Source organism: Microcaecilia unicolor, chromosome 4 (genome assembly GCF_901765095.1).
Source record: "Microcaecilia unicolor chromosome 4, aMicUni1.1, whole genome shotgun sequence".
NCBI lineage: Eukaryota > Metazoa > Chordata > Amphibia > Gymnophiona > Siphonopidae > Microcaecilia > Microcaecilia unicolor.
Genome location: NC_044034.1, coordinates 97349282 through 97361644, shown reverse-complemented (window position 1 = coordinate 97361644; position 12363 = coordinate 97349282). Strand labels below are relative to the sequence as shown.

Here is a 12363-nt window from a genome sequence, read left to right as displayed (position 1 = left end):
AGAGGAGCTCGGGCCTGGAGAGTGAAGTTTCACTCAGCCCCAGAAGTCCACGTTTTGTTCTCGAGGTAGGAGGCAGTGTCGACGGAAGTCCCGCCCAGCAGCCAGAGTGCGGAGCTGTGCAGCGTGGAGGGGAGAACTCCATCGGCGGTTTGCAAAAGCCTCACCTTGAGAGAACTCCGGAAGAACCGAGCCAAACTTCTACTCCCAAATGCAGCAGTGGAAATTTCTCCGAGCAGACTTCTGCTGTGCAACAAATGGCTGAAGCACAGCCAGTTCCAGAGCTCCAACTGCAGCCCTTGGAGAAACCGACGACGGTGACGTTAGATTCCCTTTGGGGCGCAATGGAATCTTTGCACAAGGTATGCCTGAGTTTTGTTAAGACTTCTAATGCAAACACGATAAAAATGGACTGTTTACAATCAGAATTAGCCTCCCAAGTGGCAAGTTTAAAACAAGTGGAACATTCTGTGACTCAAATAAAGGAACAAGAAAATAAACTACTTCAGAATATCTGGTACACAGAAAAATTGAAAACTTAGAGAATGGGGCAAGAAGCTTAAATTTAAGAATTTTGAATTTTCCTTTTCTTAAATTTACCCCTTTGAGAGACTCATTTAATAAGTTTCTTAAAGAAGTTTTTAAGTATTCTGAAGATAATTTTCCTCCCATTCAAAAATTGTATATGTTGCCTAATCGTGGTTTAAAATCAAAGGAACCAGTTTTAGAGACTTTAGATGTTTCTGCTCTATTGGAACAGTCACAAGAAGATATTGAATATAGATCTACTTTACTGGTGTCTTTTGTTTTCCTTATGGATAAAGAGGCTTTATTGAGACAATACTTAAGACAAATTTCTTCTGTTATATATATGGGCGAGAATATTCAGATTTTTCCGGATGTATCCAGAACCACGCAAGAAAGGAGGAAGAAATTTCTTCTTTTATGACAAGAGACAATACAATTGGGGGCTAAATTTCAGTAAGATTTCCGTGTAAATGTGTTGTATTTTTTGAAAATAAGACATACCATTTTTTTGATCCAATACAACTTAGATCCTTTTTAAATGCGAGAGTTCCAAAACCCCCTCAGGTATCTAACACAGGACTTTGATTTATGAGATGTAACATTCTTGACGCCTTATTTTCCTAAAATATATGTTTCTTTGTGAGATATCCTTATCCTCTGTATAAGGTTTATGTATATTCAGTCTCCCACGTTAGAGGACTATGTAATAAGGAAATTATTTTCTTTTTAAGGATTTTCCATAATAAGTATATTTCTTTGAAATTTCTTATATTTCTTGACAAAGTTCAGCTTTGGGTATTGTAGAAATATGCTATCACTTGCTTTCAGTGAAGTATAGGCAAAGGGCTCAGGCTTACAGCTAAGAGCCAGGCCTCAAAGAAAAAAATCAAAAACCATATCTCGCATGAATTAGGTCACTGCAGCTGAATTAAGCAGGGGGGGGGGGCAGAATTTGTTCTCTGTTCTCAGAGCAGCAGGTGCACAAGGAAATTAACAGGATGGTAATAAAAGTTAGGAGAAAATATATTTTGGCTTACCATAGTGGGTCAGACTGACATAAAACCGGAATATCCAGGAGGGGGGCTAAAAGGGAGACTTGGAGACATGTGAACTCATTATGATCAAAAGATGCTGATGTTCAGAAGCTATTAACGTGTGAGCTCATTGTTGTCACAGATGTTGAGACTTGGAAGTTACAGGCATGTGAACTCATTGTTAGTGGGGATGTTGATACTTAGAAAGTGGAAATATAATTATCAATCGATAATATGCAGAAACAGGTGGTGGGAGAGTAAGGTTCCATAGGAATGAATTGTGTCATGAGGGTATGAAAACAGTCTGCTAGGGGAGAGGGCATTAGGCTGAAGAGGGAAGACAGACTGCATCTACCGTATGAAGCATTGTTCCATCTTGTTCCAGAGATCAATGCCTAATTTGCTTGAACTGCTGTGTGCTGCTGTTGGGTAACATATTATCCAAGCAAATAAACTATATCATCATATCTACTGAACTCTTGAGTTTCTTTCTAATTATTGAACTTACTACTGCACAGTATGTGTGAAACTATCATGAGCAGATACAAGGTTGGGGTAATTGGGTGTCCAGAGGGGATGTGCAGTTCATTCCAGGATAGTGGAAAGCCCAGGGCTCCACTGCTGCCCAAACGGGTGAGGCAGATCCAATAGATAAACAGTATGTAAATGGGAAAAGATATAAATGAAGAATTAAAAAAAAAAAAAAAGCAGCAATAACACACAACCTTGGAGTATATCAACTGATATAATTCTCTCAAACCCACAAAAAAACAAACCTGTTCAGCTATAGTCTATTTTTTCTGGATTTGTTTCTGGATGGCTTTATTTTGGGCTGCTGTGTAAAACTTGTGTAACTTATGTAATTTGTAGGAGCATGACAGTCTTCTCAGGGTTTGGAGTACTACCAAGGAAGTAATTAACACCTTATTGGGTACAAAGTCTGTGCTTGCAGAGACTATAAATAAATACATTTAGGGTGTCTTGTAGTGTTTTTTTTTTTCTCCACACTTCTAACGTAGCTTATCAGTTCACCTGACTAGGTTGCAATACTACTTAAAAAGACGTTTTTTTTTGTTCTTGATCACATGAATCTAGAGTTTAAATTTTATAGTTGTTTTGGTGAAATGATAGTATTGTTACCCTATATAAACTATTTTTATTTATTTATTTATTTTTTTAATTCTTGTTTGGCTAGATGAAACCCTGGTGCTCAATGTATGTTGTGGCATTCTTTCTGGTGTAGTCTCTTCCTGCATTGCTAATCCTACAGATGTTCTAAAGGTAAGAAATGACTTGTCATGCTTTTATATCCCCCTAACTTATTTCCCTCCCTCCCCATCCTGTTTACTAAGCCGGGTGGCAATGCTGACGACCCATTCAAAGTAAATGGGTTGTGTTGGCATTAGTTCATGGCAGCCGCTAGTGCGGCTTAGTAAACAGAGGGGTTGGTTAGTAATTAAAGGTCAGAATAAAGAATAGTATTCAAAAGCTAGATGATCTCTAAACGTATATGTTTTTGGTGCCTATAATGCAATATTTGGACTTTGTACTGTTGAAAGCCAAAATTGTAGGCACCCCGGTAAGGCTGTTTTAAATGAATCTGTAAATGAACTGAAGCTAACACAACCTCTATGTGGTAGATATGTTTTGCAATCTTTATAGCAGGTGCAAAAGTTTAAACACCTTTCAGCCACATAGGGATGGGCAGCCAGAAAATGTTCATGTCTGTTGAACAAAAAATCATGAGTGCCCACTCTTAGAGCATGTATGCTGTTTGCACATAGTGCACACTTCGAGTTCACATTTGTTGTTGGCGAATGACACTTCATCGCAAACAGTTCATCCCTAGTGCCACAGTGTGTGTGAATATATACATACATACACACACACTGTGGCACTAGGGATAAACTGTTTGAGATGAACTGTTTGCGATGAAGTGTCATTCCATGTAACTGTTTAGCTTCTCACATTACTCTTGCATAACTCAGACCTGTTCTTTCATATGTAACTACATAAGTATTGCCATACTGGGACAGACTGAAGGTCCAGCAAGCCCAGCATTCTGTTTCCAACAGTGGCCAATCCAGGTCACAAGTACCTGGCAAGATCCCAAAACGGTACAATACATTTTATGTTGCTTTTTCCTAGAAATAAGCAGTGGATTTTCCCCAAGTCCATTTTAATAATGGCTTATGGACTTTTAAACTATCCAAACCTTTTTTTGAACCCTGCTAAGCTAACTGCTTTTACTACATTCTCTGGCAATGAATTCCAGAGTTTAATTACACGTTGAGTGAAGAAATATTTCTCCAAATCGTTTAAAATTTACTACTTTGTAGTTTCATTGCATGCCTCCTAGTCCTACTATTTTTGGAAAGAGTAAACAAGCGATTCATGTCTGCCCATTCCATTCCACTCATTATTTATAGACCTCTATCATATCTCCCCTTAGCCATCTCATCTTCAAGCTGAAGAGCCCTAGCCGCTTTAGCCTTTCCCCATAGGGAAGTTGTCCCATCTCCTTTATCATATTTGTCGCCCTTCTCTGTACCTTTTCTAATTCTACCATATCTTTTTTGAGATGCGGTGACCAGAATTGCACACAGTATTCGAGGTGTGGTCGCACCATGTAGTGATACAAAGGCATTATAACAACCTCATGTTTTTTCCATTCCTTTTCTAATAATACCTAACATTCTATTTGCTTTCTTAGCCGCTGCCGCACACTGAGCAGAGGGTTTCAGCGTATCATCGATGACACCTACATTCCTTCCCTGGTTGGTGACTCCTAATGTGGAACCTTGCATTATATAGCATTACATAGTGTCCACATGCATAAGAAACATAATGCAGGATTAAATGAGATAAAGAATACACAAACGTGAAAAAAAATCAGTAGTTCATCCTTAGATTAATCAGACTACAATATAAGGAAGGGGGTAGAAGCCAACTGAAATTTTTTTTTTTTCATTATGGCACCAAAACTGGGCCAAAATCCTTTTTCTGCCTGGTTTTGGTTTTGAACATGTTTTCAGTTTTTTTTGGCTGAAAATGACCACGTCTGGAGGTTGAAAAAAATGTGCTATGTTCTATTTTGTTTCCCGCCCCTCAAGTGCCCCCCCACCAAAAAACCCCCCCATAGGCTGCCCCTACATTACATAGCATCCTCTTAGGCAGTCTGACTCTAGACCAATAGGTTGTGTCCCTCTATCAGCAGATCGAGAAGAAAATAGTTCTTCTGCCTGTCATTAAGGGTATTTATGCAGCATATAATGTTCCGTATTTTCTCTGTCTCCAAGCGAATGGCTGACTAGCTAACATACCTTCTCCTGACCTGGTTGTAACTACTTTCAGTTGAGATTTCTTAGCATCCCGCCAGACCTGCTTAGAAAAATAGGTTATACACTCCTACTAGCAGGTGGGTGGAGACTGAACTACAGAATTCTGGTGTAGCCTATAAGTTAACTGTGCAGCCCTCCCAGAGTCAGTATTTCTCAGTCTCCTAGCAGGTGGGTAGAGGTATGCGTCTTTGCAGTCTTATCTAATCTGTTAGGCCTGGGAATTCCTAGTCCTAAGGGAAGAAAAAGGTTACTGGGGTCAGGAGTGTTTGTATTCATTCTGGCGCCTAATTTTTCTGCTTCTCTCCCTGAGGCTCTGGGGAACTGGGTTTGATTCCCACTGCAGCTCCTTGTGACTCTGGGCAAGTCACTTAACCTTCCATTGCTCCAGGTACTAAAACACACACACAACCGCAAAAATACCTGCATATACTGTGGACGGTAGTGTGAATGTCTAGTAGCACTATAGAAATAAGTACCAGTAGTCCTTCATTCACATAATTCGGTTGTTGCTTATTCTCTGGAGCTGCTCTCATTCTCCTGCGCCACTGTTATTTCCTTCTCATTTGAGCCCATGAAAGCCATGAGAAGAGTTTAGCCTTGTGGCTTCAGCTATTTTTGCCAACTTCTTCTGCTCAAGTTATTTGAAGCCTATTTTCTAAGCTTAAGATCATAGGTTCCGCTGAATTGTCTTCTCAGCATAGTTTCTGCTTTAGTTCTTCCAGGTTTACCAACTCGAGCTCAAGCGAGCTTGGCTGCCTGCTAAGGAAGGAGAAATTAAACCTTACCTGCTAATCTGCTTTCCTTTAGTCTCTGCAGACTGGCCTAGAACCTGCCCATACTGTTATGATCTGGTTATCTGCGTGGGGGTTTGTTTCGGTGTGCTTCATGAGGGGCGTGCTGCCCTTTGGATGGAAGTGCGTTTTTGTTAAAAAAAAAAAAAACAAACAAACCTCAAAGTGATAGAATGCGTTATACAGCTCGTTTGAGGCAGCAGGTTCTCTGTGACTGCTCTTGCTGTTTCCTTTGCAGCACAGCATTCCTGCACATCATGTGATATTTTGAAGCCATGGGAGAGCAGGGTTAGGGGAGATGTTTTGGTCGTTATTCTTTATGCTTATTACGTTCATACTGACTCTGGGAGGGACTGCACAGCTAACTTACAGGCTCCACCAGAATTTTGTAGTTCTCGATCTCCACCCACCTGTTGGTAGAAGTGCATAACCCATCCATCTAGTCTGGTCTGAAGGGATTAAAAGAAAGCAAATCAGCAAATAAGGTCTAATTTCTCCTTTAACTGCCCTTTTGGGGTTTTCTGCTCCTGAGCCAGTGTTGTACTGAGACTCAGTTGAGTTTAGAGGTGCCTATTTGGCTTGTTCTCCTGAACCAGTTTCTCAGCTTTGTTCCAGCTGAGTTGGGGTGCTCTCCTGACCCAGCTTAATGCATAGGGTTCAGTTGAGTTGGGATGCCTTCTTTGGCATAAGCTCCTGTTTCAAAAAAAGCAAAACAAAAACAGCTGTTCTATGGAGCTGAGGTACTTCTCAGAAATCTGAGATCCTGCTCCCTCTCTCCCCCACCAGCATCTCCTGTGGAAGTGTGCCTGCATTGGGTGAGCCTGTTCTGATTTATTTCAGCGATCTGGTTTTAGTGCCTCTGTTCCTTATTAAGCTCTCGCTGGTATCTGGCTTGACTTGTTCTCACATCAGGGATTAGTCACTAACCAGAGCCTTTGTTCTACCAGTTTCTATAAGTAGTGAAATGTTCTATGTGACTATCTATAAGCAGAAAATATTTCTTGGATTAACTATGTAAGAATAGCCATACTGGGTCAGACCAGTGGTCCATCTAGCCCAGTATCTTGCATCCAAGTGGCCAATCCAGGTCACAAGTACCTGGCAGAAACCCAATTAGTAGCAACATTCCATGCTACCAATCCTGGGGCAAGCAGTGGCTTCCCCATCTCCATCTCAATAATAGACTATGGGCTTTTCCTTCAGGAACTTGTCCAAACTTTATTTTAAACCCAGATACGCTAACTGCTGTTATCACATCCTCTGGCAGAGATTTCCAGAGCTTAACTATTCTTTGAGTGAAAAAATATTTCCTCCTATTTGTTATTTCCATACAATTTTGAGTGTCCTCTGGTCTTTATGAAAGAGTGAAAAATCAATTCACTTTTACCCGTTCTACACCACTCAGGAGTTTATAGAACTCAGTCATATCCCCCTCAGCTGCCTCTTTTCCAAGCTGACGAGCCCTAACCTGTTTAGCCTTTCCTGAAATGGGAGGCGTTCCATCTCCTCTATCATTTTGGTCGCTCTTCTTTGAACCTTTTCTAATTCTGCTATATCTTTTTTTTGAGATACGGCGACCAGAATGGAAAGCAATACTCAAGGTGAGGTTGCACCATGGAGCGATACAGAGGCATTATAATATTCTTGGTCGTCTTTTGCATCCTTTTCCTAATAATTCCTAGCATCCTGTTTGCTTTTTTGGCTGCCGCCACACACTGGGCAGAAGATTCCAACATATTGTCTACAATGACACCTAGATCGTTTTCTTGAATGCTGACTCCTAAGACGGATTCTAGCTTCAGGTAATGGATTCTGTGCAACATTAAATTTTCTTCAGTGTTCCAGACAGTTATAATTTTTCTGCCAAAATTCTTTTTCTGTTTGTCAGCTGGCGTTTTATTTTTTTCAAGTGTTCCTTAACTGTTTCAAAGAAATGTCTGGATTTGCTTAATTGGCTCTCCTTTGTTTTGTTTTTTTTAACTTGCACAAGCACTCCTATTCTTTGGTTCATTGCTGAATGCTAGAATTTGATTTAATTATGTAATTTCTGGTGCAGTCACCATAAAGTCACCAAAGCCTGAAACAGACATTGTACAACTCCTCCTCTATAACACATGAATCTTCTGAATCTTCTTCGACCACAATAACTCTTTGTATTTGTTTCCCTGCCGGAGATGGCGAACGCCTCTACGGTAATATGTAAGCCACATTGAGCCTGCAAATTGGTGGGAAAATGTGGGATACAAATGTAACAAATAATAATAATGGTTACAGTAGTTGCCTGAATATTAGATACAGATTCTACAACTTTTCTGTGTTTAATTTGAATATCAGGCTAAATTTGTTTATGTGCAGTCAGTCATTAATTGCAGTTAACTGCATTAAGTTAATTTGTAGGAATTCCAAAAAGGGAAAACTAATAATCTTTAACCAGCTGGCTATATTTGTCATAAATAGCCAAGCTTGCATTTTTGTCCACCATTACCAGTATTAAAAAAAAAAAAAAAAACAACAACAAAAAAAACAACCTAGTAAAAGCTGTACAATGCAACTCTTGGCTGTGTTACTTCTACCAGAATTCTTCACAACTGCGGACTGCAGAATTTGCACAGAATTCAGCACTTTTGCACAGAATTTGTGCTCAGGCCGTGGTAAAGGATGGCCAGCTGATAGGCCCTCCCCAGCTTCAGGGAAGGAAGGGAAGATTGATTGGGCTCCCCCTCCTATCTCCCTCCCTGGGCCTTACCTGAGCACGCTCTAGTGGCCTCTTCAGGGGCAGGAAAGAACCCCACTATTTCCTGCCTGCAGCTGCTGCTACTTCAAAATGGCTGACGAGACTTCAAGCGGTAGTCTTGTGAGACTGCCGCAGGACGCCTCAGGAGCCATTTGGAAGAAGTGATGGCACCAACCTAGAGCAACAGCAGTGGATAGGAGAGAGTGGGGTTCTTTTCCTGCCCTGAAGACGTACTCCTGATGCAGAGGGCCACCGAGATTCACAGCTGAGACCGGGGCAAGACCTCCAATGTGTCTGACTGCTCCTGTGTGCCAGGACCCAGATGATTGCATTAACGCGATAACCCGGGATATCGTGTTAATGCAATCATATGGGTCTTGTTTGGTAGGCAGGAGAAAGACGGACCTGGAAGAAGCTTGCCGGCACCAGCCTCCCTTTGGAGTCTGGGCCCGGGGAATCCCCCCCCCCCCCCCCAGTGGCCCTGCTGATTCAGCTTCTATCTCATGGGTGAGTGCGGGGACAGCTGAAACAAAAATACGGATAGTGTGTGGGTGCAGGGAGGAAGGGGGGGGGCTGTAATATTGGTTAAATTATGACACTTGCAGATTTTGTGCACAGAATTTTGTGGGGGAAATTTTTGCGCAGAATTCCGGCAGGGAGTATGGTGTTGCACCAAATTTGATGGGTGCACTCTGTTTCAACATGAGTTACTCATCTGGTTTTCCGGGTTGAGTATAGTTGCATTAGTATTTTTCAGTTACAGAAATTGTGCAGCCAAAGAAGTTTGATAGCCGCTGTTGATAGCCCAATTGCACAATTTTTTCATTCAACTGTGGTTCACTTTCACATATAGAGCAGTTCTGGACTTCTCAGCCCCTGTGTGTGTATTTGTCCACTTGGGTTGCAAATTGTACCAAGTACCTACATTGCACTGACTGCACCTCTGTTGTGTAGTTGCAACAGTCACTGTTGCTTACCTGCAATAAGTGGCTCATTCATAGTGCATCAACACTAGTACTACTCACTATAAGCAACTACTTATATTCTGGGCCTCCAACAACCGCATGGGTTGCACAGTACTGGTATTTGCAAGCCCCTACTCTTTCACAATTGGGGACATCAATGTCTGATAATTCAGATATTGCAAATTTATTAGAAGAATACAAAAAGAAGATGGCGGCTCGAGCTTGAGGCTCTGTGGAGGCTAACGCTGAGCTCTGTTCAATTATTACCTTTTTCCAATATGCCGCATACAAAGCGAAAAGGTGCAGTGAAGGGTGTCTTGCCGTCGGCCCAATCACTCCCTCCGGGCCAATGAACGCTCCTACAGTTTGCCACGAGCATCCCTGTGGATACTGGCATGAGGAAACCCGCTGTTGGATCCGCCGAAGGAGCGGCGTTTCCACTAGGGTCGGAGACATCGCTATCCCCGCCAGATCTTAATCCACCGCTTTGCCCTGCAGCCCTTCGGATGAGCGATGAGGACTCGATGGGACCGGAAGTCGGTAACCAAAGGGCCTCAGACGGTAGAACTCTTCCCCAGGACGCAGATGGTTCGAACATAGAGCTTCAAGCTCCCCAAGCGGTGACTCTACACTCTCTGGGCAGCAATTCAACAACTAACAACTACGGTCACAAAAACTTCTCGAGATACAGCATTGCTGGTAAGCTTGATTCTTTAACATTAACCTTAGAAACTGTTAAGACTGAACAATTTGCTAAAAAAACTGAAATAACATCGCTAAAATCTGTCACGGATGCTTTGATAAAAGACAAAATGAAATCTTCTTTAAAATTGGAACATTTAGAGAACTATAATAGAAGACTAAATTTGAGGTTACTGAATTTTCCTTTTCAAATTGGAGTTACTCCAGTGGATTTCCTTAAAAAATACTTAATGGAAGTTTTGGCTTACCCTCAATCAGCAATACCACCTATTAACAGAGTTTACTACTTGCCAGATAAAATCTCCAACGCGAATCCATGTGATAATAATCAAGGTCCAGAAATAAACTTGAAAGACTTATTAGCATTTCTGGAAGAATCTATTTCAGAGATAACTTGTCGAAGGACTCTATTAATATCTTTTGTTTTCGACCAAGACCTAAATGCATTATTAAGACTTTACTTCAAGAATGCTACTAAACTTTTCATGGTCAAAAAATCTGGATTTTTCCAGACGTGATAAAAACTACTCAGGATCGTAGGAGAGCGTTTCTAGCTTACAGAGAAGAGGTTAAAACTATGGGCGCTACCTTTTTGCTGGCTTATCCCTGCAAATGCTGTATCAAGTATTTAGGGAATAAATATATATTTTTTGAACCAGACCAGCTAAAAAAAGTTTATAGATGCTAAAAAGCTATCCAAGTAAATGTGTAGAAGACATTAAGAAAATGGAAAATTGACGGGGGAATATGAGCCAGGCTATTTACTTTTTGTCTATCTTCTTTTATGTCCTTAATTGCTTTATCTCTTCTACCTCCTTTTGATTGTTGTGGTCTAAGAAAGTAGACTATGTTTCATAGTTAATATCTGTTAGGTATATTGAAATACTTAGTTTGAGATTATGTTGAATTGTTTCATGGTAATATTAACCTATGACAATTTTACTGCTGTATTTCCATTTATAAGTCTATCTTGTAAAAATGAAAAATTCAATAAAGAAAAAATTAAAAAAAAAAAAAAAAAATACAAAAAATTAGCACGATGGGAACTCCACAGTAGAGTATTGCAAATTGGAAACCATCCCGAGAGGCCTACGGATGCAACGAGGCCCTAAATTGTTCCCGGACGATGAGGCTTTTGTCAAGAACTGGAATAGCATCTTGAATCAATGTTCATTAGATCTGATGCTACTCTTAATCCAAACATTACAACAAAAATTAAATTTAGAAAAACCGGACATAGAAGAACGTAAGAAAGTCATGTTCTCAAAAGAAGGATTAGAGAGATCTTTAGTAAATTTATCTATTTTGTTGTTAAAATCTTCCAAAGATCTTCAATCTGTTAAATTTAAGAAACTCATATAAGATATTACTCGGATGGATACATTTACACATGGATGAGACGAGAGTCAGTTATCTGGGAATAATAAACCCATGAGTGACTTATCCTCAAGTACATCTAGTGGAGATAACACAGTTGAGAAGTCGGGATTGGCAAATATTCGAGCAAGAGGATGCGGAAGAGGCACATGGAGAAATCGAGGAAGAGCAGTTGTCATTCAAACATATGAGGACACGAGGCAGACAATGAATGAGAGACAACTCCTTGTAATTAATCTAACTGGCAAATAATTCTCTACTATATAATTACAAGTTCTTGCAAAAGGTTTAACATTTGTACCTTCGTTCTATCATGATTCATTCCAAACAAGAGTAGATCTGGCTAAATCATCAGTACAATACAATTACGTGTTCATTTTGGTGACATACATTCAGAACATACAGGCTTTTCGAATGTCCATCAAAAAAGTAAATGGACTCCTCCGGGACCAATGGACCCGATAATTGACATGTTTTATCGTCATGTATTAGTGGATCTCCGAAGTTTGGAACAAAAAAGGACATTTGTTAGACATAATATTACGTTGCAAGAAAGGAATGCTATACAAACCCTTGCGAATGATCCAGATACCATAATTCGACGTGCTGATAAAGGAGGGGCGGTGGATTTATTGTAGTTGCAATATTCCCTTAGTCTGTCATTCCCCCTCTTTTGCAAAGGAAATAGCCAAGGCTATTCCATTTTATTTGAAGTGGAGAACATCCAGGTCTAAGATGCTCAAGGTCCTGGACTATGAATCCCTTCTTAGGGAGGCTGTGACTGTCCTTCTCAATGAGGTGCTCAAGGAAGTGCTCCGTAGGAACTGGGAGTCCCCTCTGTCGCTCCCTGTCCTGCCCAAGAAGATTGGCACAATGTCTCGGATCCACAGCACA

The 12363-nt window shown here is 40.7% G+C and overlaps 1 protein-coding gene across 4 annotated transcripts in view; it reads left to right on the top strand.

Moving 5' to 3' along the window:
- Positions 1-12363, top strand: part of SLC25A30 (solute carrier family 25 member 30) — a 133296-nt gene that overhangs the window by 58314 nt on the left and 62619 nt on the right. For all 4 annotated transcript variants that reach the window (XM_030200516.1, XM_030200517.1, XM_030200515.1 and 1 more), the window contains exon 5: positions 2755-2840. In XM_030200516.1, coding sequence (XP_030056376.1) covers positions 2755-2840 — 86 coding nt within the window. The remainder of the gene's footprint in view (positions 1-2754; positions 2841-12363) is intronic.